A 23,622-nucleotide genomic window follows, 5' to 3' on the forward strand; every position below is an offset into this window, starting at 1 on the left:
ATAATTTCTATGGGGCCGTGGAGAGAAGACAGGATGGAGCTATTGAGAGAGATTTAGACAAGGTGAGACAGGATGGAGCTATTGAGAGAGATTTAGACAAGGTGAGGCAAAGCTGTGTGACGGAGCAGCTTCTCCATCCTCATATTCCACAGGGCTCCAACAACACCAGTCATGGTCATTGAAGAATGTTGAAATTCTACCATATTATGGAAGTTAACCACTCCAAACAGGAAATATTTGCCCTTTATTGAAGAATAAATCAATTTATGTATTTTTTCAATCTTTATCTTTTTACATTGAAAGGTTAATGATATGCATAAACACACACATACATTCAAAGCTTTCAAAACACTGCAACATAGTCTTAAATGACAATGCAATTATATTCTCCATCTCAAAAGCAACCAAAGTCAAATTGATGAGAATATGTTACATTGTACACTATGCTGAGGAGAAACAATTTGAATGGGGAAACTCTTACATTCAAGTGTTCATACAGTATGGTTTTCCACCTTCAGAGAGATGTTCCCTGGAAGGATCTGCAGTGTTTGAGCATCGTGCAAATAAAAGTGTGGATACATCCTCTCTGTACATTTGTGCTGAATTGTTTTGAGTTTGTGAATGTATGGACTAAGACCAAAGAAGGACACCTCACATTTGTCCCAGGAAACTCTAATCCTCTGTGTATTTTTCTTCATGTTATAAGGTTCACCATTACATGCCCCAACAGCCCATAATCCACTTTCTTTATCTATCTTCGGTTTCCTACTAACAGACTCGCTGGCCACTCCTACCCTCCAGTCATCACTTTCTCCGACCTCCACATCCCAGAAGTGTGTCCCTGAAGTGAACCCCTCTGAACCCAAGATGTCACGATATATATCAAACCTCTCTGGGTTGTCTGGGAGACTCTGTAGTTCATCTTCACATCTTAGGCTGGTAAGATCTTCAGATAGATAGAGACTGGGATGTGCAGTGTTTGGGTCTAGAACCACAGGTGTGTATTTCACTGCCTTCTGCATCTTCTCCCAGACCTGGAAACTGAGGTTGCCCAGGTGTTTGGCCAAGTTGATCAGTGCTCTTGAGCCCAACTGTGGGTCCTCAGGCACACTCTGCGTTCTCTCCATTGTCGTTTTGTAGCTCTGCAGGAACGACACATCATCATTCACTGCCAGTTTCTCCTCCACAGCCATAATTGTGTCTGACAGAGATGACATAATCGCACTTATCTCGTCCACTCTCTCCTTCATCCTTTTGTTCTTCTCCTCCTCTTCCTCCTTCAGCGCAGCTAGTCTCTCCACTTCCTCCTCCCTCAGGAAGCAGTGTAGCTTCTCAAACTCCTCCTTTATCTGCCTTTCTGCTCTCTGGGTCTGCACCCTGATGTGAGCAGCCATTTTGTCACAGGTGAGCTCAGCTTTGCTAAAGGCAGCCATTTTCTCCTGCAGGGCCTCCAGTTGGGGTCTGAGTCCCTCCCTCCTCTGACCTGCTGCCTTCCCCACAGAGCAGAAGCTGTGGTCTGCGTGCTCCAACACACACTCCACACACACCAGACACTCATCCTCTAAGCAGAAGAGCTGGAGCTTCTGTGAGTGTAAGCTACATACACCCTGTGGACCCCTGTGGCTGGTGTTTTCACTCTGTGAGAGCTCGCCTGTAGCCTCCTCTACCATCCCCTCTGTAGCATTCTTTGCAGACTCCTCTGCCGGCTCCTCGGTTGGCTCCTTTGCGGGCCCAGGAGTGTCCTTGGGCTCCCTCTCCCTCAGTAGCGTCTCACAGGCATGCCTCAGGGCTAGGTTGGGAGGTGGCTGGTCTCTGGAAGACCTCCTTCTGCACACTGGGCAGTCCTGCATCCCTCCTTTACTCCAGCTCTCCTCCAAACAGGCCCTGCAGAAGCTGTGGCTGCAGGAGAGGATCACTGGCTCCCTGAAGATTTCACAGCACACTGAACACGACAGATCCTCTTCCAAGAGAGAGAAACTGTCTGCCATCGTCGCAGGAGTACTGTACAGTGACAGAGAGTATGTGTGAAAATGAGGGAGAAAATGTGTTTGTGTGTGTGTAAGAGAGAGAGAAAGACAAAGAGAAAGGGGGCGTGGATGTAGGAGTGTGAGTGAGAGAGCTTCTATGAATGGAGGGGAAAATACTTTCACTTTCACAGAAACAAAACTTAAGGCATAGAAACGAAAGGCAACGAAACAAAACTTAAAGCATAGAAACAAAAGGCATAGAAACGAAACGTAAGGCATCTCTCAGAAATGAAACTTAACATACTGGGACACAACATTACACTTTTGTTGTATGTATTTGGTCTTCAAGGTTTGACAAAACACTTTTATACATGATTTATTACATAGCATTTTACCATTTGATTGCATTTACTGTGGGATTTAATTACATATAGTTTTGGACCTGTCATAAAAGTAATAATTTAAACCTGATTTCTGAGAAGGGCTTTAATATACTTTACCATTCGTCTATGTTGTTCAGAAATCAAATAAAAGTTTATTTGTCACGTGCGCCGAATACAACAGGTGTAGACCTAACAGTGAAATGCTTACTTACAGGCTCTAACCAATAGTACAAAAAAGGTATTAGGTGAACAATAGGTAGGTAAAGAAATAAAACAACAGTAAAAAGACAGGCTATATACAGTAACAAGGCTATAAAAGTAGCGAGGCTACATACAGACACCGGTTAGTCAGGCTGATTGAGGAAGTATAGATATGTAGATATGGTTAAAGTGACTATGCATATATGATGAACAGAGAGTAGCAGTAGCGTAAAAGCGGGGTTGGTGGGTGGTGGGACACAATGCAGATAGCCCGGTTAGCCAATGTGCGGGAGCACTGGTTGGTCGGCCCAATTGAGGTTGTATGTACATGAATGTATAGTTAAAGTGACTATGCATATATGATAAACAGAGAGTAGCAGCAGCGTAAAAAGAGGGGTTGGGGGGCGGTGGGGGGGGCTGTCAATGCAAATAGTACGGGTAGCCATTTGATTACCTGTTCAGGATTCTTTTGGTTTGGGGGTAAAAACTGTTGAGAAGCCTTTTTGTCCTAGACTTGGCACTCTGGTACCGCTTGCCATGCGGTAGTAGAGAGAACAGTCTATGACTGGGGTGGCTGGGGTCTTTGACAATTTTTAGGGCCTTCCTGGGTGGCAGATAGCTTAGCCCCAGTGATGTACTGGGCCGTACGCACTACCCTCTGTAGTGCCTTGCGGTCAGAGGCCGAGCAATTGCTGTAACAGGCAGTGATGCAACCAGTCAGGATGCTCTCGATGTTGCAGCAGTAGAACCTTTTGAGGATCTCAGGACCCATGCCAAATCTTTTTAGTTTCCTGAGGGGGAATAGGCTTTGTTGTGCCCTCTTCACGACTGTCTTGGTGTGTTTGGACCATTCTAGTTTGTTGTTGATGTGGACACCAAGGAACTTGAAGCTCTCAACCTGCTCCACTACAGCCCCGTCAATGAGAATGGGGGCATGCTCGGTCCTCCTTTTCCTGTAGTCCACAATCATCTCCTTAGTCTTGGTTAACTTGAGGGATAGGTTGTTATTCTGGCACCACACGGCCAGGTCTCTGACCTCCTCCCTATAGGCTGTCTTATCGTTGTCGGCCTACCACTGTTGTGTCATCTGCAAACTTAATGATGGTGTTGGAGTCGTGCCTGGCCATGCAGTCGTGGGTGAACAGGGAGTACAGGAGGGGACTGAGCATGCACACCTGGGGAGCTCCAGTGTTGAGGATCAGCGTGGCAGATGTGTTGCTACCTACCCTCACCACCTGGGGGCGGCCCTCAGGAAGTCCAGGATCCAGTTGCAGAGGGAGGTGGGAAAGGGCAGTGTGGAGTGCAATAGAGATTGCATCATCTGTGAATCTGTTTGGGCGGTATGCAAATTAGGGTATGTCTAGGGTTTCTGGGATAATGGTGTTGATGTGAGCCATTACCAACCTTTCAAAGCACTTCATGGCTATGGATGTGAGTGCTACGGGTCTGTAGTCATTTAGGCAGGTTGCCTTGGTGTTCTTGAGCACAGGGACTATGGTGGTCTGCTTGAAACATGTTGGTATTACAGACTCAATCAGGGACATGTTGAAAATGTCAGTGAAGACACCTGCCAGTTGGTCAGCACATGCCTGGAGCACACGTCCTGGTAATCCGTCTGGCCCCGCAGTCTTGTGTATGTTGAACTGTTTAAAGGTCTTACGTCGGCTACGGAGAGCGTGATCACACAGTCGTCCGGAACAGCTGTTGCTCTCATGCACGCCTCATAGCAAAGGTATGTTAAGCATCTTCTTCACCAATGGCCCAATTCAGACATAGGAAATGATTTCCTAGACACGCCTTTCCTACGCACATCTCAGTAGTTGGTATTTAGACTTACTGTATGCAGCCGCGTAACGTGCTTCACGGGTGTGGCTGTAACTTACACACACTGAATACATTTAATTCAACCGCTGAAATCCCTCCCACTTGCCAGGGAACAGATTTTGTTGTGGAGTTTTCCTTCAATAGGGTTTTCAGTACATTTATCTTGAACCATCCTTTTAAATACGGTGCACCTTTTAGTTTGAATTTTGTCCACAGACTCACTAGAATATATAGTGAGAACGGTTTCAGAATATTAGGGATCAATGAAAGAAAGCCATCTAAATATGCACCATCTAAATATATACATATTCATCTCTGTATTGATGATCCAGCACTGTCCATTGTGACTTACTGAATAAATAAATAGGATCGGGTCAAAAGCATGGTGTCATAAATCGCATGTCTCATTCCATGCAATGTGTGCACTAGGCCTAGTCAACAATCATGTAGCCAATCTATTTTTTTTATTGACTTCAACATGGAATACAGTATTTGTCTACACACATTGCATTCGCATTTCAAAAATGCACTGCATGTTCGAGCCATGGACAATTGGACATTGACCAAACGTTATCATAAGGTTAGCCTACCATCTCTGTTAATATGGCCTGTTAGTGACTTTGCCATGTGAAAGGTAAACAAACAAACAGGCAAATAGCCTGATAGATTCAGAACAAAGAACAGCGATTGGAATTCTGCCGATTTGACAGTTAGGTCCAACAGGTGAAAATGGAAGATGAAATGTTTTAACAAAATGATAAAGGAAAAACAATAAGCAGTCTATTGTAATAACTTGATGTTTCTAAACTGACTTCCTACAGTCATTGACACCTTTCATTCAATGGGCATCGCAGATAGGCCTAATGAGTCCAAACATTTCACAGAGGATGCATGGACAAAAATAATGTCCAATATAATGAAAAAAATTGAATGTTTTTTTGCTGATGGTGATATTTTAATAAAACATTGGTTATATGCTACTGACTACCCACTGGGTATGCACTGGTTGAATCAACGTTGTTTGAACCAACATGGAATAGATGTTGAATTGACGTCTGTGCCCAGTGGGTAGACTACTGTGCGCCTCCGCTGGCAAAATCGATGCCATAACCAATTGCGTTACCGCGAAGACCAGCTTTTGGTGAGTCTTAAATATTACGGGTAGCACCGCTTGAAATTGGCGCACCTTTTTAAGGACACACCTCAAATATTTCCACCCCTCCCACCTCAGCACAGCGAGCTGATATAAGACAGGTCAATTTCCAACCATGGCGCCAGGTTTGAAAAATAGCAGAGCGCTGGCTTTTACAAGTCGAAATTACCAAAGAGCGTCCGTTTGACACTAGCACCGCCTTAACGCCGGCCTGAAGAGTGGTGTGTTCTTGACATTCATAAAGTTTTTTCTACAACTGTTTGGATTGGCAGAAACTGCCTAATACAGTGACTACATCCTGCGTTCTGTCTCCTGTTCCCAGCTCATTAATGCCAGGTCACTATCCCAGGCTGTGGTGTGATGTGGTGTGAATGGCAGCCAGGCAGATAGCAGGAATAAGGGAACAGAGGAAGGTTCATGGAAAGGCAGCACGGCTGATGATCTAAGGCCCAAACAGGAAAGACTGCTGCTGCAACACTCCCCCAAGGGAAGGCTAAATGACTGACATTAAAAATAATTATGACAAAAGAAAACAGTCCTGCTCCAAATTAACCATTCTCACCCCAGTCTCCTCCCTCTGAACACTCCCAAAACTCCTAATTGATGATAATCATGATTGTAATGGACATGTTACTTCAAACACTATTACTGTCAGTTGGGCCACAGTACAGGGATTTTCAGTGATTTGGTATGGGCAACAACCCTTGCATGTCCCTAAAATATGAAAATGCATGTTGAATGTTGCACACCATCCTTCAGACTTGAAGACTCCACATGAGACGTATGTTCATACCATGGAATAATTCTTTATTCAATTCTATGACATTCATTAGTCATGGAACTCATGTAGGCCATGCTGAAAGGTTCATCTGGGAGGGTTTTAGACAGAGCGTCTTGTTTACTTAGTGCTTGTGAATGTAAGCAGCCAATCAGAGAGATAAGGAATGGCTCCGTCAGCAAGACAACCACATCCATCTGGCCTGGTCTGACTCACTTTTAGTTCTTTCCCCATGTGGGTTTAGAAACAACAATATTTACAGATCCTTTGTGATCCTTTGGCTTTGGTTTTCCCCATTGATTATGTGAAGGAGAGAGGATGTTGAGGAGGTGGGAGTAATGACGCTGCTCAGCCTCCAAGGGTCCATGAATCGTCTCCTGCTCATTTTATAATGCAAATCTCATTACTAAGATTTAATGGCCTTTGAGGTTCTCAGCAGCAATAAAGTAACCTTTAAATTGAAATTACGTGACAGTTAAACTATAAATCACAGACATGATTTTGAAAATGATAAAGCTGGCCACTTGTTGATCTGCGAACCCATTCCTTTAGGAATATCAAATCCATATTCAACTGGGATTTTTTGTTGTTGTGGATATATGTCAACAAATTGTACAGTGCATAAACAACTACAAAAGTGTTATTATTGGCCTAACTCAAGTGTAGTGTAGTTCTACAGCAGATGAGACAGAAGAGAGAAACTAGAGAAGACATGCCGAGGGAGTGATTTGTGTGGCCCTGACAACGGTCTAATTTATAGGTCACCAGAGAGTGCTAGACTTGCACGCCCAGTAGACCATGGCTTCATTTTTCCATTAGAAATCCTCAGATCCCATCCAGATCCCATACCAGGTATGAATTTCAGACACATCCATCTGGCCTGGTCCACCGAGGCCTGCTGAAACTCCAGGAGGCAGGGCAGACCCCCGTCTCTGTCTCAGACCACAGTGGTGGAGGGAAACCAAAGAGGGCTCCCTCTCCCTTCCATGTCCCAAAAGCAGGGGATGTACCTGCTGCCACAGGCTCTCGTTCCCCTCAGATAATTAAAAGTGAGTTATAAATCAGTGTGTATGCAGTAATCACACAAGCCCCTGTCAACTCCCCCACAATAACCGTAAATCTCCAGGAAAACAAAGTCCACGCCCTAACAAAGACCCTGCAACTTTATCTGATCTGAGGATGGATATGTGTTTCATGAGAACCACCTCTCCACTCCCATGTTGAAATAATACAGCTCTAATATCCTGAGTCTCGGTTTAATGTTAAAATCCATTTCATTTCAACTGCTAGAGGAGCAGTGAGAGGTTAGTGATGACTTCATACTTGTTTCTTTTCTGCAAACATTTTGTGCTGCACTGCTCTGGTGTCACATACAATCTGTTATTTATTCCTCTTTGTACATCTTACATTTGACCTGGGTAAACAATGTACTGCCTACATTTATATTAAACAAATACCTGATTTAGTGGAGGCTTTTGATCAAGCAGAAAAAGGTTGCATAAAGCCCATAAGATGAATGGAATAAAGCTGAGCACCACCACCCAGCCTAACAAGCAGCATGCTGGGAGGATGGCGTGGGTGTTTCAGGTGGGGGAGGAGGTGATGCAACACATCAATGACTGTATTGATTTGTGAAAATGTAGATTTGCAAAAAGTGTGAGACATGAAAATAACTTATTGATCTGCTTAGAAAACTTGATTATTAGAATAGGGACAGAGAGGGAACTGACAAGCTGGATAATGGCTCTGAAATGGCCCATGTGAACAAATAGGGCACGGAGAAAAGGTTCTGTTAATGAAACCCATCAGCAGTAACACACAATACAGAAGCCATTTTTAACAAACCATACCTTCATTGCCTTCATTGCCTTACATAGAGCCTTGTGATTTCCACTTGTTCAGACACACTCCTCTAAACGCTTAGAAAAAAGGGTTCCAAAGGTTCTTCGGGTGTCCCCATAGGATAACCCTTTTTATTTCCAGGTAAAACCCTTTTCGGTTCCAGGTAGAATACTTTTGAGTTCCATGCAAAACCCTCTATGGAAAGGGTTCCACATGGAACCCAAAATAGTTCTACCTGGAACCAAAAAGGGTTCTTCAAAGGGTTTCCCTATGGGGACAGCCGAAGAACCCTTTTAGTTTCTCGATTTATTTCTAAGAGTGTACTCCTCTCTCATTGGCCAAGGCTAAATAAATCCTTCTCCGACGGCAGACAGCCCAAAGACATCATTTCAGACCATATCATCATATTATAACCACTGAATAAGTTCGCTTTTATATACTCTGTGATTCAACCGTACCCTGAGCACCCCTGTTGCTCAGGCAGAGTCAAGGACAATGACCCTAAAGATGGGGATGCTGCTTACCTTTGGCACTGGGCGGTCAGCTATAAAACACAAAGGATCAGAACTCATCCAGGCTTATCTGGAAGAGGTGATTCCCTCATCTGTGCTGCTGTATAGAGGAGAGGAGATTAGAGAGATCCCAGTTGTGCAATGAGGGTTTAAATGAGGGATATAGCCAGATTAGAAAGGATATCTGGAGAGTGCGGTAGCTAAGTTAATGGAAATCAAGAGGATCCCCATTAACTACAGAACACATTTCTTATCATTCAGTAAACAATTACCATTAATATTTAATTACACTTTTCCTAATTCACAAGGCGATGTGAACCTGCAATGCAATTCAATTGTATGAGCTACAAAATGCCCAAGGGACAACTACTAAATCAGGTAGGCAAACAAAAGTGAGTGGTGACAGAAGAAATGCTGTGTTGTCCAAGGCATGTGAAGATATCAAGCATCAAAGACCACAGTTTACTTAACCATTTACTTATCCACCTGGATCACAGGTCATTACTGAGAGTACCTGCTAATCAGTACGCAAAGGGCATGTGGATCCTCTGTGTGTGTGTGTGTGTGTGTGTGTGTGTGTGTGTGTGTGTGTGTGTGTGTGTGTGTGTGTGTGTGTGTGTGTGTGTGTGTGTGTGTGTGTGTGCGCGTGCGTGTGTATTTGTATGCGTGTGTGTGTCTGTGAAAAGCCCCCCTGTAATCAATAAGGTTGTAAGCTGTGTGTTTAAATCACTTTGCCCTCTGTTCTTAGGTAAACATCCATGTGAATGACAAAGACGGCTATAGTTTTATAGTCAGTGTTTTCTCGGCCCCGATTCTAAACAATAATGACTTTTTAATGTGGACCTGTGATTACATTGTCATGGTGAAATATGGGGGCCCTTGACTGCTTAGGAAATGAAGGGGCCAACATGAATTACTACAACAGCATAGATTACACCAGTGAGCCAGGTGAGGCAATCTTCATAAATTCTAATCTAATCTTAACAGACCTGGCAGACTCAGCCAGTGGCAGGAGACTTCATGCTGTGGGGAAATGGAGCGACAGGAGGACAACACTCCGGATGTTGCAGGCGGTTACAGGAGCTGTCAGGACAGTGGTTGTAACATGCTGAGGATTGCTTTAACTGACTGATCAGAAACACCTGATGCCTTTTCATGACGGTTAAAGGAGAGAGAGGAAGTTGAGGAGGTGGGTGAATGTTGAGTGGGCATCTAATTTAAAACAAATTGTTTGTACTTCGCCAGGACAGGTGTCCAGTTTTCTTTATTCCCTCACGTCGGCATGACACTGAGGCGTCAGTGAGGTCACAAATCAGAGCGGTGCCTCCCAGCGTGGTGCAGAGAGGAGAGGTGAGGAGAGGTGGTGTATGTCACAGACCTGTCAGGTGTCCTGCAATCCTAGTTTATTCTCTGCCATGGATCACAAGTGATCACAGTTTGATGGTTCAAACCCTAGTCTCCTCACAGGACATTTGTTATTCATGTCACAAATCTGTCACCCAAGATTCAGGGCCTGTGGGAGGCTAAAACCATGATAGCACACATCCTATTAGCAGCATGTTGATCTCCTCACACTTCCTATCAGACCTTCTATACCAGCAATACTCTCCACCTCCCAGTACATATTATGTGCCAAAGCCTCATATAACATGAGAATAATATATTAGAGAGAGCTTACTGTGGGTGTGTTTCTGTAGGTTCCATTCTGATTACCCACAGCATATCTCTAGTGTGAGGGAAATACTAGGCTCTGTACAAATCACAACGGTTATGGTTGGCTGCTGTTGCTAATCGAATATGAAAATCTAAATGTGCATCTTTTCCCCCCAAGAAGATACATACATTATACATTAACCTTTGCACAGCTGATGCATCATACATTAACCTTTGCACAGCTGACAAGTCATTACGTATGCTTGTTAAGTTAGACGGATGCATCGGAGGTTGGAGGTGGATTCACCACAAGTCAATTTCTGCCCCAACCTTTCCACCTAGCAATAATAAGACAATTCTCTTCTTCCTTAAAAGGTACTTTTCATAGAGTCTGCCTTAGGACTGGACACATAAGAAGCGTGAAATATTGGGGGATATTTGAGTAGCGTCATCAGTGGCCCACAGTCTGAGTAAGGTCAGTATTTTGGCGCCCTCTCACCCCAGGACAGTGACACGGTAGAAGGTCAAAGCCCCTGGGCGTCCCCTCCTGCTGTGTCGTCCTGGCTGAGGAATTAAATCCCCGCACCAACCAACCACCAAGCTTTCATGCTCCAACGCATCCATTGCTCTGCCCAAGCAAGCAAATACATTAGCATTTCATTCACACTGCACAGATGGGTCCTGGTCTACACACAGAGAAATCATGCAGCAAAAGAGATTAAAGAAGGGAGAAATACAGCGGTGTGTGTGTGTATGTGCGTGTGTGTCAGTGTGTACACGACAATGTGTGAGTATATTTAAATGAGCATACTACATGCAAGAAATCATAGACAAAGAAAAACTTTAACTTCCTAGGATCATGCAAATCAGAAAACGTGATCATATTCCTTTCCATCCATTTGGGAGTGAATCAGAAGGAAACATTTTCTGATTAGAGCTCTTGAATAGAAATGTATCCCTGTTGAATCCCTAAATCTCATGAGCAACAATTATCCATCATATCCTCTGTCTGATTGAAAGTGCCCCTCTCATTAAAAAACAAAGGGAGATATCATTTTTTTCTAATGAATTATCTCATAGATGTGTAAAGTGTAATGTGTCCTCCAAACAGCTTATGAAAAGGACTTTATCACAGACGGTTCGTACAGTAATCAGATTTACGCTGATCTCACCGGTGCCTTCTCTGTGAATTGATACTGGGGGATAAAGCTTGGTTATTACAGTGGTAATGTATCTGGGAAGAAGGGAATGTTTTGCAAATATATTGGTAATTTGAAGAGTGTTATTGGGCTGGAGATGACATCCAGTCTGGCTTGAGGAAACCAAATGAAAAAGTAAATGTGAGTCTTTGATTTCATCCCAATGCTTTCTTCGTTCCCTGATAATGTTACTCATCATAGAGTAGAGCACATTATTGAAACTGAACTCATATTATATCCTCCTCTAAATGACCACAGTTGCCAAAGTCAGTGGATGGTAAGAGTCAGTGGAAGGTAAGGCCAAAATGGCCAACAGAGTGGGCCAACATTAGGATATGGACCAAACAGACCAACCAAAACAAAAGAGAAGGATACATTAAGCTATCCCCTAGTTGTTCATTTTCTACAGTTGTTCCTTTTAGCTTTTTTTCCTCTTAGCAAAAAAACAACCTCTACCACATGGTCTTACTGTATTGTAATCTCTCTCTCCTCTGTGATACCTGTCAATCAATGTCAGTCCACACAATGGATTAGTGATGGGAAATGGCTGCCTCCTCTGCATCTTATCTCCTATGTATTATTGACCTGATGCTCTGTGTGTGTGTGTGTGTGTGTGTGTGTGTGTGTGTGTGTGTGTGTGTGTGTGTGTGTGTGTGTGTGTGTGTGTGTGTGTGTGTGTGTGTGTGTGTGTGTGTGTGTGCGTGCATGCATGCGTGTGTCTACGTCAGGAACTAGATGATGTCATCCTTTCCAGCTGCACAACCTGCTGCACCTTGGGAGCAGACACACGACTTGTCTTCTCTTTCCGGGACAGTGCCCTAGTGTAAGGAGCATCCTTTTGTCACTTGGCCCAGGCTCTGCTAATCTACTGGTAATGGCTCACTGGCCTGAATATTCCAGCATACAGTAGGTGTTCCAGTGTCATCTCACATCACATGCAACAATAGTGATGAGTGCTCTGTGTGTGTGTGTGTGTGTGTGTGTGTGTGTGTGTGTGTGTGTGTGTGTGTGTGTGTGTGTGTGTGTGTGTGTGTGTGTGTGTGTGTGTGTGTGTGTGTGTGTGTGTGTGCGTGTGTGATTTGAGTGGGTGGGGGCAGGGTGGCTAAAACACATCTGAAATCCCCAGTCAGGGCAGATGGAGGCTGTATTAAGAATGCAGAGCAGGGTAGTAAGATGTTTCTGTGTATAATGCCTCCCTCGAAAACAATACTCAAACACCAGCACTCAGACAGGAGTGGCTTCTCTGTGACTGAATTGCATTTATAATTCTTGACTGATCCAAACTACTATGAAAGGATAAAGCTTTACCCTTGACACAAGGGTAAAGCTTACAGCATGTTTATGTTCTCTGAATGGATACAGGGGGCAGCGTACACCCCATCTCTACAAAGCCACTTATACCATAGCATTGTTGAATACTCATTTGTGATTGTCAGGAAGGGCATTTTAGAATGGACATTAAAACCAAATAACAGGACTGGAAAAAATATTGGGACACCTTGCAATCATGATGCAAATAATATGACCTACACATGCAGACGCAATAATATGACCTACACATGCAGACGCAAATAATATGACCTAGACATGCAGACGCAATAATATGACCTACACATGCAGACGCAATAACATGACCTAGACATGCAGACGCAATAACATGACCTACACATGCAGACGCAATAACATGACCTACACATACAGACGCAATAACATGACCTACACATGCAGACGCAATAATATGACCTACACATGCAGACGCAATAACATGACCTACACATGCAGATGCAATAACATGACCTACACATGCAGACGCAATAACATGACCTACACATACAGACGCAATAACATGACCTACACATGCAGACGCAAATAATATGACTTAGACATGCAGACGCAATAACATGACCTACACATGCAGACGCAATAACATGACCTACAAGGCGGCCAAAGGAGGAATTGGCTTTGGGGGTGACCAGTGAAATATACCTGCTGAAGCGCATGCTACGGGTGGGTGCTGCTATGGTGACCAGTGAGCTGAGATAAGGTGGGGCTTTCCCTAGCAAAAGCTTGTAGATGACCTGGAGCCAGTGGGTTTGGCGATGAAAATTAAGCGAGGGCCAGCCAACGAGAGCATACAGGTTGCAGTGGTGGGTAGTATATGTGGCTTTGGTGACAAAATGGATGGCACTGTGATAGACTGCATCCAATTTGCAGAGTAGAGTGTTGGAGGCTATTTTGTAAATGACATCGCCGAAGTCAAGGATCAGTAGGATAGTCAGTTTTACAAGGGTATGTTTGTTAGCATGAGTGAAGGATGCTTTGTTGCGAAATAGGAAGCCGATTCTAGATTTAATTTTGGATTGGAGATGCTTAATGTGAGTCTGGAAGGAGAGTTTACAGTCTAACCAGACACCTAGGTATTTGTTTACAGTCTAACCAGACACCTAGGTATTTGTATTCTAAGTCAGAACTGTCCAGAGTAGTGATGCTGGACAGGCGGGCAGGTGTGGGCAGCAATCGGTTGAAGAGCATGCATTTAGTTTTACTTGCATTTAAGAGCAGTTGGAAGCCACGGAAGGAGAGTTGTATGGCATTGAAGCTCGTCTGGAGGTTAATTAACACAGTGTCCAAAGAAGGGCCAGAAGTATACAGAATGGTGTCGTCTGCATAGAGGTAGATCAGAGAATCACTAGCAGCAAGAGCGACACCATTGATGTATACAGAGAAGAGAGTCGGCCCGAGGATTGAACCCTGTGGCACCCCCATAGAGACTGCCAGATGTCCGGACAACAGGCCCTCCGATTTGACACACTGAACTCTGTCAGAGAAGTAGTTGGTGAAACAGGCGAGGCAGTCATTTGAGAAACCAAGGCTGTTGAGTCTGCCGATAAGAATGTGGTGATTGACAGAGTCAAAAGCCTTGGCCAGGTCGATGAATACAGCTGCACATTATTGTCTCTTACTGATGTACAGCTGCACAGTATTGTCTCTTACTGATGGGGGTTATGATATCGTTTAGGACCTTGAGCGGGGCTGAGGTGCACCCATGACCAGCTCGGAAACCAGATTGCATAGCGGAGAAGGTACGGTGGGATTCGAAATGGTCAGTGATCAGTTTGTTAACTTGGCTTTCAAAGACCTTAGAAAGGCAGGGTAGGATAGATATAGGTCTATAGCAGTTTGGGTCTAGAGTGTCTCCCCCTTTGAAGAGGGGGTGACCGTGGCAGCTTTCCAATCTTTGGGGATCTCAGACGATACGAAAGAGAGGTAATGATCCAGTTCAGTGACACCTAGAAGGTTGGTGATGTAGACCTCCGGAGCTGGTGAACGGAATATTGATGAACATGAATTTCTCATGTCCACTCCGCCGCTAACGCTGTCAAATCCTGCCACATGTTTCTAATTTGACCAGCTGTTTTCAGCAAATTATATTTTTGGATTTGGTTGTCATATTGTCAGGTTTGCTAGCAACACTCCTAAAAAAAGGGTTCCAAAATGGTTCTCCAGCTGTCCCCATAGGGGAACCTTTTTTGGTTCCAGGTAGAACCCTTTTAGAACCCTCTGTGGAAAGGGTTCTACATGGAACTCAAAAGGGTTCTAACTGGAACCAAAAGGGTTCTACCTGGAACCAAAAAGGGTTCTTCAAAGGGTTCGGACATATAACAAACTCTTTTAGGTTCTAGATGGCACCTTTTTTTCTAAGAGTGTAGTGTTTGATATGCAATGCGATCTCTTCGTAATTAACTGTCAGTGTTGAAGGGTGTCCTGACAAGAAGGCAAACTTTTCTAGCAATGCCAGGCAAAATCGGGCATTATCATTATTTTGGATGTATCCAAATGAATGCAATGCAGAGGAAGTGACTATGTTAGCCGCAGCTAGCTGGCTAGCTAGTGTCATGACGTTGGCCTGTGGGTAAGGTTTATGACCCCCCCATAAATACCTTTCTCCCTTCCCTCTCTCTCTGACTCTGCTGAAGGACTCTTGAATAGCATTTGTTAAACATAGAGAGTCTGGGAACATCAAACAAGTGGGGGGAAAGGAACCATATTTCGGTAATAGAACCAGTTGAAAATATGCGTTGGTACTTAATGAATTTGGTGTAAGTTCGGTGGTCATCTGAGGCATTATGACTGATGACAGGACGACATAAACTGTATCTGGGAAAGTCTACACATTCTAGTTATCAGATTCAGATTGGAATTGTTGTGCAATTTAAATGTTTGAATATTAAACTATTTGTGAAAAGATTAAATGTAATTTTAGCTTCCATATGAAAGAATTGGGTTTTCATAAGGTTAGAGCTCTGCTCAATCAGTGGCCCGCCCCTGTGAAGAGACATTGGTTATAAACTATGAAACACACCCTTCTCTCCCTCCACTATATAAGCCCTTGATGAAAATGTAACCTTCTGTTCTGAGTACGCGAGGCCTGCAGTCTCTGCGTTAAAATGGCAAATAACTTTCTGTTCTGGGTTCATTAGGGCGATGGTCCGATGTCAGAAGGATTCAGATAATAACTACAGAACTAAGCCAACCTTGGTTGCGAATGGTATGAGCTTTGAACTCTTATTCACTACAGAAGTGATACCTCCTAGCCATTGAGTTAGCAGCGGCAGCTGTAAAGTGGGCTAGGAAAGGACGGACGATGTATCCAGTCTAACACACAATGACGATACGACAACGTATACCATTTACCACCAGAGACATTTAAAAAAAAAAATTCACCTTTATTTAACCAGGTAGGCTAGTTGAGAAGTTCTCATTTGCAACTGCGACCTGGCCAAGATAAAGCGTAGCAATTCGACACATACAACAACACAGAGTTACACATGGAATAAACAAAACATACAGTCAATAATACAGTAGTAGAAAAAAAGTCTATATACAGTGAGTGCAAATGAGGTAAGTTAAGACAATAAATAGGCCATGGTGGTGAAGTAATTACAATATAGCAATTAAACACTGGAATGGTAGATGTGCAGACACATTCTTCCGAGGACTGCAAGATCTCTGTTGGGCAACACTGCCAGCATCTACGACCAACCTACCGAAGCGCAGCTCAGGGTAAATATTTATTGCATTTCCCTTTTCCAAATGGGTGGTAATTTAGAATGCATAAGATACTGTATTTACGATAGCATAGCTTCTCCCTTTGTTCCTCAGTCTTCCCGCTCTTTCACTCAAACCCAACCCCCTTTCCTTTGTGTAACCAGCCGTCATGTCGGCTCCGTCCACCAGGGACGTTTTCTGTATGACATAATTTGCATTCTGTGTATATGTAATTCTGTGTGATTAGTTAGGTATTTAGTAAATAAATAATTAAACCCAATTTTGTATTGCTGATTCAACTTGTTAGCCAGGGTCCGTGAAGATAACCAAGAATTTACAACTTTCAGATGAGACTGAAATAAGGTGACGATTAATATTGACTGCTATTGATGGAAAATATTACTAGGTCTTTAAGAGTTTATTCAGAAGATAACAGCTTTATAAACACTCTTTCGTGGTGCCCTGACTTTCTAGTTAATTACATTTACATGATTAGCTCAATCAGGTAATGTTAATTACAGAGAAAGGATTTTATAGAATAGCATGTCATATCACTTAATCCGGCATAGCCAAAGACACGACACTAGCAAGCAATGGATAGGAACATAAAGAACGAACAATTGGGTCGCGTCTGTAAATATCGAACTAATTGAATGAAAGACTGGGTTGCGTCTCAAGCAACCAAAAGATGAAAAAGCATGAATTTGCTTATTAAAATGAAAATATCAGCAAAAAAGAAGTATTTCCACCAGTAAATGTGTACTTTCATATTGTTTTCTTTGATATATGCTGCATGAACATCTCTGTTCTGTACATTACCTTGGAAAAATGTACTCCGCAAAGGGACTTGGCTCTGCCTCATCCATTATTTCCAAGGTAGTGTACAGAGCGTTGGCCTTCATCACGTACATACAACGGTCCCAGAAAATTGAAAAATGCTGATATCATCAGCCTTACATGAAAATCTCACAGCGACAAATGAGGAGGAAAGGGGAAAGGTAACAGTAGAGTATCTGCCAATACCATCCCTGGATGGTTTTGTGTGGTATAAAGATTGTAAGTTCCCTGAAAGGCACCTTGTCTCTCTCTGTGCCACTGGGCCCTACATGCTGGCATGGCACTTTCTGGCCCTGCCATTCAAGAGCAGTGACAAGGACAGAGAGAGCAGAGCTGTTCTGTAGCAGCGCCTGGCTGCCTCAGCCTGATAAAGACACATAATTACACCCAGTCATTTATCTCCGGTGACAAATCCCATCTACACCTGATGACATTAGCCACATTCAGTGACCAAACTCCCCCCTACACCCAGACTTCCTAGTTCAATTTCAGATAACATTGTCTCACACATTCCATTCAGCAGTTTCCTTAAAAGTCTATTTATCTGAATGAACCTGCACAAATTCAGCCTGATGATAATGACCTGGTATCATCAGTGGGATGACAGATGGCTCAGGGGAACGCAGCAGAGATCAAGAGGAGAACTAGGTTGTCTACTCTGTGAGTGACATAATTTCCTCCCTGCGGCCGCCCCATCCCCACCAATACCACCACCACCATCAACACTGGTGTCCTCTCACTCCTTGTGTGTCATCTTTCATTTATGCCTAGCCTAGCCTAGCCTGCTGGTTTGGGAAAGACAAAGTAACAAAAGAGGACAAAGATTTGGAATAAAACCCAGCAAAGGCATGCTGCAATGTAACATCTAGAATACTGAAGTATGGATTAAAGCAGATTGTCAGTGAGGTAGTTTTAGGCATGATGTTGGTCTCAACAGTATAAATTACAGAACCTGTTTAGTGAAACAGGTCTCTCCTTAGTTCAAATGGCCACCCGCTGTTAGTCGGTAGTGTAACACTAATGAGAGCCCACCATAAGTCAACTCTGAATAATTGAGCGAGGCTAATTCAGTATTGATCCAGTCCTGGAGGAAGTAGCATGGACTTTACACACCACCAAATCAAATCAACGTTTATTGGTCGATTACACAAATTTGCAGATGTTATAGCAGGTGCGAAATGCTTATGTTACTGGATCCAACAATGCAGTAAAATGTCTCGCAAATGCAATACTAATACACAAATAATCCAAAATGCAAACAGGAAATGACAGAACAAGTCCAATTAACAATCCAGAGTAGATATGTTAGTGGGAGCATTAACAGAGCAGATGAGGTAATAATGTCACAGCTTGAACTATTCCCAATTATGCCTCTATTTCTGATATGTACCATGAACAATCAGATTCCCTTCAATACCCAAATGTCCAGTGGCATTTCACTCCCCAAGGACATTATAGGGGTCTTCAGGGGAGTCACTGAAGAGAGCCAAGATATATGCTTTACCATGCAGACCTCTGTTGATCTCTAAATGTCATTGAAGTAGATGAAAAACTGTAAACCTGCAGAGACACAGCTAATTCTCCTAGCTCTGTAAATCAGTCTGAGAGGTTGTTATATTGCAGGGATGCTCAGTCCTTGAGAGCAGCAGTCTCTGCTACTGCTTTCCACGGTTACATTTCAATCAGCAGTGGATTTAAGCCTCGCCTCAGAAGCAAGGTATCTACTGTTATAAAATCAACAGTAGTTGTACAACCCTGTAACACAGATCCACATAAAATAAGTGCTTTGTGTAGTTTCAGTATGGAACTGCATGACAATCTATCTTAAACTGCCTTTAGTATTCCTAGGTCTTTAAAGAACCTATCATACTGTAGGAGTCAGGTTTTTCTCCTCCAAACATTTACTTAAAGCCCATATCTAATATACTTGCCATGCTCAAGATTCAGAAAGGGATTACTGTAGTAGAGATATGTTATAGAAATGACAGGTACTCGGATCAAATTTCAAACACATACAAATGTGTCAGACTGCCAGACTCTCATCTCACTGGTCGAGTATGGAACTGTATATAGATCAATGGCAATCGTCACAGTTTCTCTAGAGTTGATTTCCATGTGATATGTTTTGACACTGCTAGAGATGTACAGAGGGTTCATAGAATGTCAACCAAACAAGCATAAAAGGAGAAGCAATAACAGTAAACCCAGTGGATCTGGATCTGGGAAACTCACAGCTTAGTTAGTGTTAGACTTTATGAAGTTGAGCTCTCTTAATCAGTTGAACCAGGGGGCATCACCAACTGAGAGGAACAGGATGTTAGTCTGATACCATGAATTATGCATCAAAGATGGCCTCATGCTTCTCACTTCAATCACCGGAATTTGCTCAAGGATCAGCACAGCCTGTGCACCTCGAGACTCTGTGCGTGTTTGTGTGTGTGTGTGTGTGTGTGTGTGTGTGTGTGTGTGTGTGTGTGTGTGTGTGTGTGTGTGTGTGTGTGTGCTTGCGTAAGTGCATAAGTGTGCTTGCGTGCGTGTGTCTAAACACAGCTATTCGTTGCCATCTCAATTATGCATGGCTGTGGATTAGTTATTAGTTTCGGTGTTTCTATTCTTCATTAACCAACACACACACACACAAGTCCCAATGGATGTTAGCATTTTTTGTTAATTCTACAGAACTACACATTTCTAGATCTTGCCACAACACTGAGTGAATTACAACCAAGCCACAAGTCATTGTTAAAGTATATTCATCTCCTGTTCCCTCAGGCAAGTGGCAGAGTGTAGCAGAGGGGCGGGGTTGTTATACAGTTGTAAAGAGACACAGAGCAGCTGTAAATGGTAGCAGTTCACCTGCGGGGTACAAAGTTGGAAGATATAACAGGCACTGCAGGGAAAACATGGGGAGGCTCTCCTCATTCTCATTCTACTACTGACAGTACTGTATATCACTACAATTGGCCCCTTCTTTAACTCACGTTTAAACCCTCCAAACTTACACTGCAGTAGCCCACACAGACACTCACTTGCAGGCATGCACACACACACACACACACACACACACACACACACACACACACACACCTATAAGCATGTATATCTTAGCTGCAGGACTGACTAACAGGTACAGTACTGTAGGCTACAGTAGTGAATGAATGAGAGTGAGAAAGCAGAATCTGCTATCTAAATGTAGATAATATAGGTAGATAGTAGTGCTGTATTTGGTTGATAACTTAAGGTAGAGGTGGATAGTAGTGCTAGATTAACTGAAGGTAGAGGTGGATGGTAGTGCTAGATTAACTGAAGGTAGAGGTGGATGGTAGTGCTAGATTAACTGAAGGTAGAGGTGGATGGTAGTTCTTGATTAACTGAAGGTAGCGGTGGATAGTGGTGCTTGATTAACTGAAGGTAGAGGTGGATAGTAGTGCTAGATTAATTGAAGGTAGAGGTGAATGGTAGTGCTAGATTAACTGAAGGTAGAGGTGGATGGTAGTGCTAGATTAACTGAAGGTAGAGGTGGATAGTAGTGCTATATTAACTGAAGGTAGCGGTGGATGGTAGTGCTAGATTAATTGAAGGTAGAGGTGATAGTAGTGCTAGATTAACTGAAGGTAGAGGTGATAGTAGTGCTAGATTAACTGAAGGTAGAGGTGGATAGTAGTGCTAGATTAACTGAAGGTAGAGGTGGATGGTAGTGCTAGATGAATTGAAGGTAGCAGTGGATAGTAGTGCTAGATTAACTGAAGGTAGAGGTGGATAGTAGTGCTAGATTAACTGAAGGTAGAGGTGGATAGTAGTGCTAGATTAACTGAAGGTAGAGGTGGATAGTAGTGCTAGATTAACTGAAGGTAGAGGTGGATGGTAGTGCTAGATTAACTGAAGGTAGAGGTGATAGTAGTGCTTGATTAACTGAAGGTAGCGGTGGATAGTAGTGCTACATTAATTGAAGGTAGAGGTGGATAGTAGTGCTATATTAACTGAAGGTAGAGGTGGATAGTGGTGCTTGATTAACTGAAGGTAGCGGTGGATGGTAGTGCTACATTAACTGAAGGTAGCGGTGGATAGTAGTGCTATATTAACTGAAGGTAGAGGTGACAGTCATGCTAGATTAACTGAAGGTAGAGGTGATGGTAGTGGTAGATTAACTGAAGGTAGAGGTCGATAGTAGTGCTAGATTAATTGAAGGTAGAGGTGGATGGTAGTGATAGATTAACTGAAGGTAGAGGTGGATGGTAGTGCTAGATTAATTGAAGGTAGAGGTGGATGGTAGTGCTAGAATAACTGAAGGTAGCGGTGGATGGTAGTGCTAGATTAACTGAAGGTAGCGGTGGATGGTAGTGCTAGATTAACTGAAGGTAGAGGTGGATAGTAGTGCTAGATTAATTGAAGGTAGAGGTGGATGGTAGTGATAGATTAACTGAAGGTAGAGGTGGATGGTAGTGCTAGATTAACTGAAGGTAGAGGTGGATGGTAGTGCTAGATTACCTGAAGGTAGAGGTGGATAGTAGTGCTAGATTAATTGAAGGTAGAGGTGGATGGTAGTGATAGATTAAATGAAGGTAGAGGTGGATGGTAGTGTTAGATTAACTGAAGATAGAGGTGATAGTAGTGCTAGATTAACTGAAGGTAGAGGTGGATAGTAGTGCTAGATTAACTGAAGGTAGCGGTGGATAGTAGTGCTAGATTAACTGAAGGTAGAGGTGGATGGTAGTGCTAGATTAACTGAAGGTAGCAGTGGATAGTAGTGCTAGATTAACTGAAGGTAGAGGTGGATGGTAGTGCTAGATTAACTGAAGGTAGAGGTGGAGAGTAGTGCTAGATTAATTGAAGGTAGAGGTGACAGTAGTGCTACATTAATTGAAGGTAGAGGTGGATAGTAGTGCTAGATTAACTGAAGGTAGAGGTGGATAGTAGTGCTAGATTAACTGAAGGTAGCGGTGGATAGTAGTGCTATATTAACTGAAGGTAGAGGAGGATAGTAGTGCTACATTAATTGAAGGTAGAGGTGGATAGTAGTGCTTGATTAACTGAAGGTAGAGGTGGATAGTAGTGCTATATTAACTGAAGGTAGAGGTGATAGTAGTGCTAGATTAACTGAAGGTAGAGGTGGATAGTAGTGCTAGATTAACTGAAGGTTGAGGTGGATGGTAGTGCTAGATTAACTGAAGGTAGAGGTGGATAGTAGTGCTAGATTAATTGAAGGTAGAGGTGGATGGTAGTGCTAGATTAATTGAAGGTAGAGGTGGATGGTAGTGCTAGATTAACTGAAGGTAGAGGTGGATGGTAGTGCTAGATTAATTGAAGGTAGAGGTGGATGGTAGTGCTAGATTAACTGAAGGTAGCGGTGGATAGTAGTGCTAGATTAATTGAAGGTAGAGGTGAATGGTAGTGCTAGATTAATTGAAGGTAGAGGTGGATGGTAGTGCTAGATTAACTGAACGTAGAGGTGGATAGTAGTGCTAGATTAACTGAAGGTAGAGGTGGATGGTAGTGCTAGATTAACTGAAGGTAGAGGTGGATAGTAGTGCTAGATTAACTGAAGGTAGAGGTGGATGGTAGTGCTAGATTAACTGAAGGTAGAGGTGGATGGTAGTGCTAGATTAACTGAAGGTAGAGGTGGATGGTAGTGCTAGATTAATTGAAGGTAGAGGTGGATGGTAGTGCTAGATTAATTGAAGGTAGCGGTGGATAGTAGTGCTAGATGAATTGAAGGTAGAGGTGGATGGTAGTGCTAGATTAACTGAAGGTAGAGGTGGATGGTAGTGCTAGATTAACTGAAGGTAGAGGTGATAGTAGTGCTAGATTAACTGAAGGTAGAGGTGGATGGTAGTGCTAGATTAACTGAAGGTAGAGGTCGATAGTAGTGCTAGATTAACTGAAGGTAGATGTGGATGGTAGTGCTAGATTAACTGAAGGTAGCGGTGGATAGTAGTGCTACTGTCCTGTTTGTTTTCACTCCAATCATAATCTAGGGCACTTGATTCTAATAGTTATCTGGTTGATAAACTGAATCAGGTTCGTTACAGCTGGGGTTAGAGCGAAAACCTACAGGAGGGCAGCTCTCCAGGAACAGGGTTTGAGAGGCACGTGTAAAGTATTCAATAGAAACAAAGACATCCCACTGTGCACACACTGGTTGAATCAACGTTGTTTCCACGTAATTTCAATGACATTTTTGCCCGCGCTGAACACGTCTATATGTAATACAGGACTAGTAAAGG

General features: G+C 43.2%; 1 protein-coding gene across 1 annotated transcript; it reads right to left on the reverse strand.

The window, feature by feature from the left end:
- Window positions 1-225: 225 nt before the first annotated feature.
- On the reverse strand, window positions 226-2,062 carry LOC115172571 (nuclear factor 7, brain-like). Its single transcript, XM_029730130.1, has one exon. The coding sequence runs from the start codon at window positions 1,986-1,988 to the stop codon at window positions 492-494; it is 1,497 nt and encodes a 498-aa protein (XP_029585990.1). The 5' UTR covers window positions 1,989-2,062; the 3' UTR covers window positions 226-491.
- Window positions 2,063-23,622: the final 21,560 nt, after the last annotated feature.

This window comes from Salmo trutta, chromosome 33, assembly GCF_901001165.1.
Source record: "Salmo trutta chromosome 33, fSalTru1.1, whole genome shotgun sequence".
NCBI lineage: Eukaryota > Metazoa > Chordata > Actinopteri > Salmoniformes > Salmonidae > Salmo > Salmo trutta.

Excerpts from the sequence above, each read along its gene's own strand:
- LOC115172571 (XM_029730130.1), bottom strand. The coding sequence starts at position 1,988 with ATGGCAGACAGTTTCTCTCTCTTGGAAGAGGATCTGTCGTGTTCAGTG.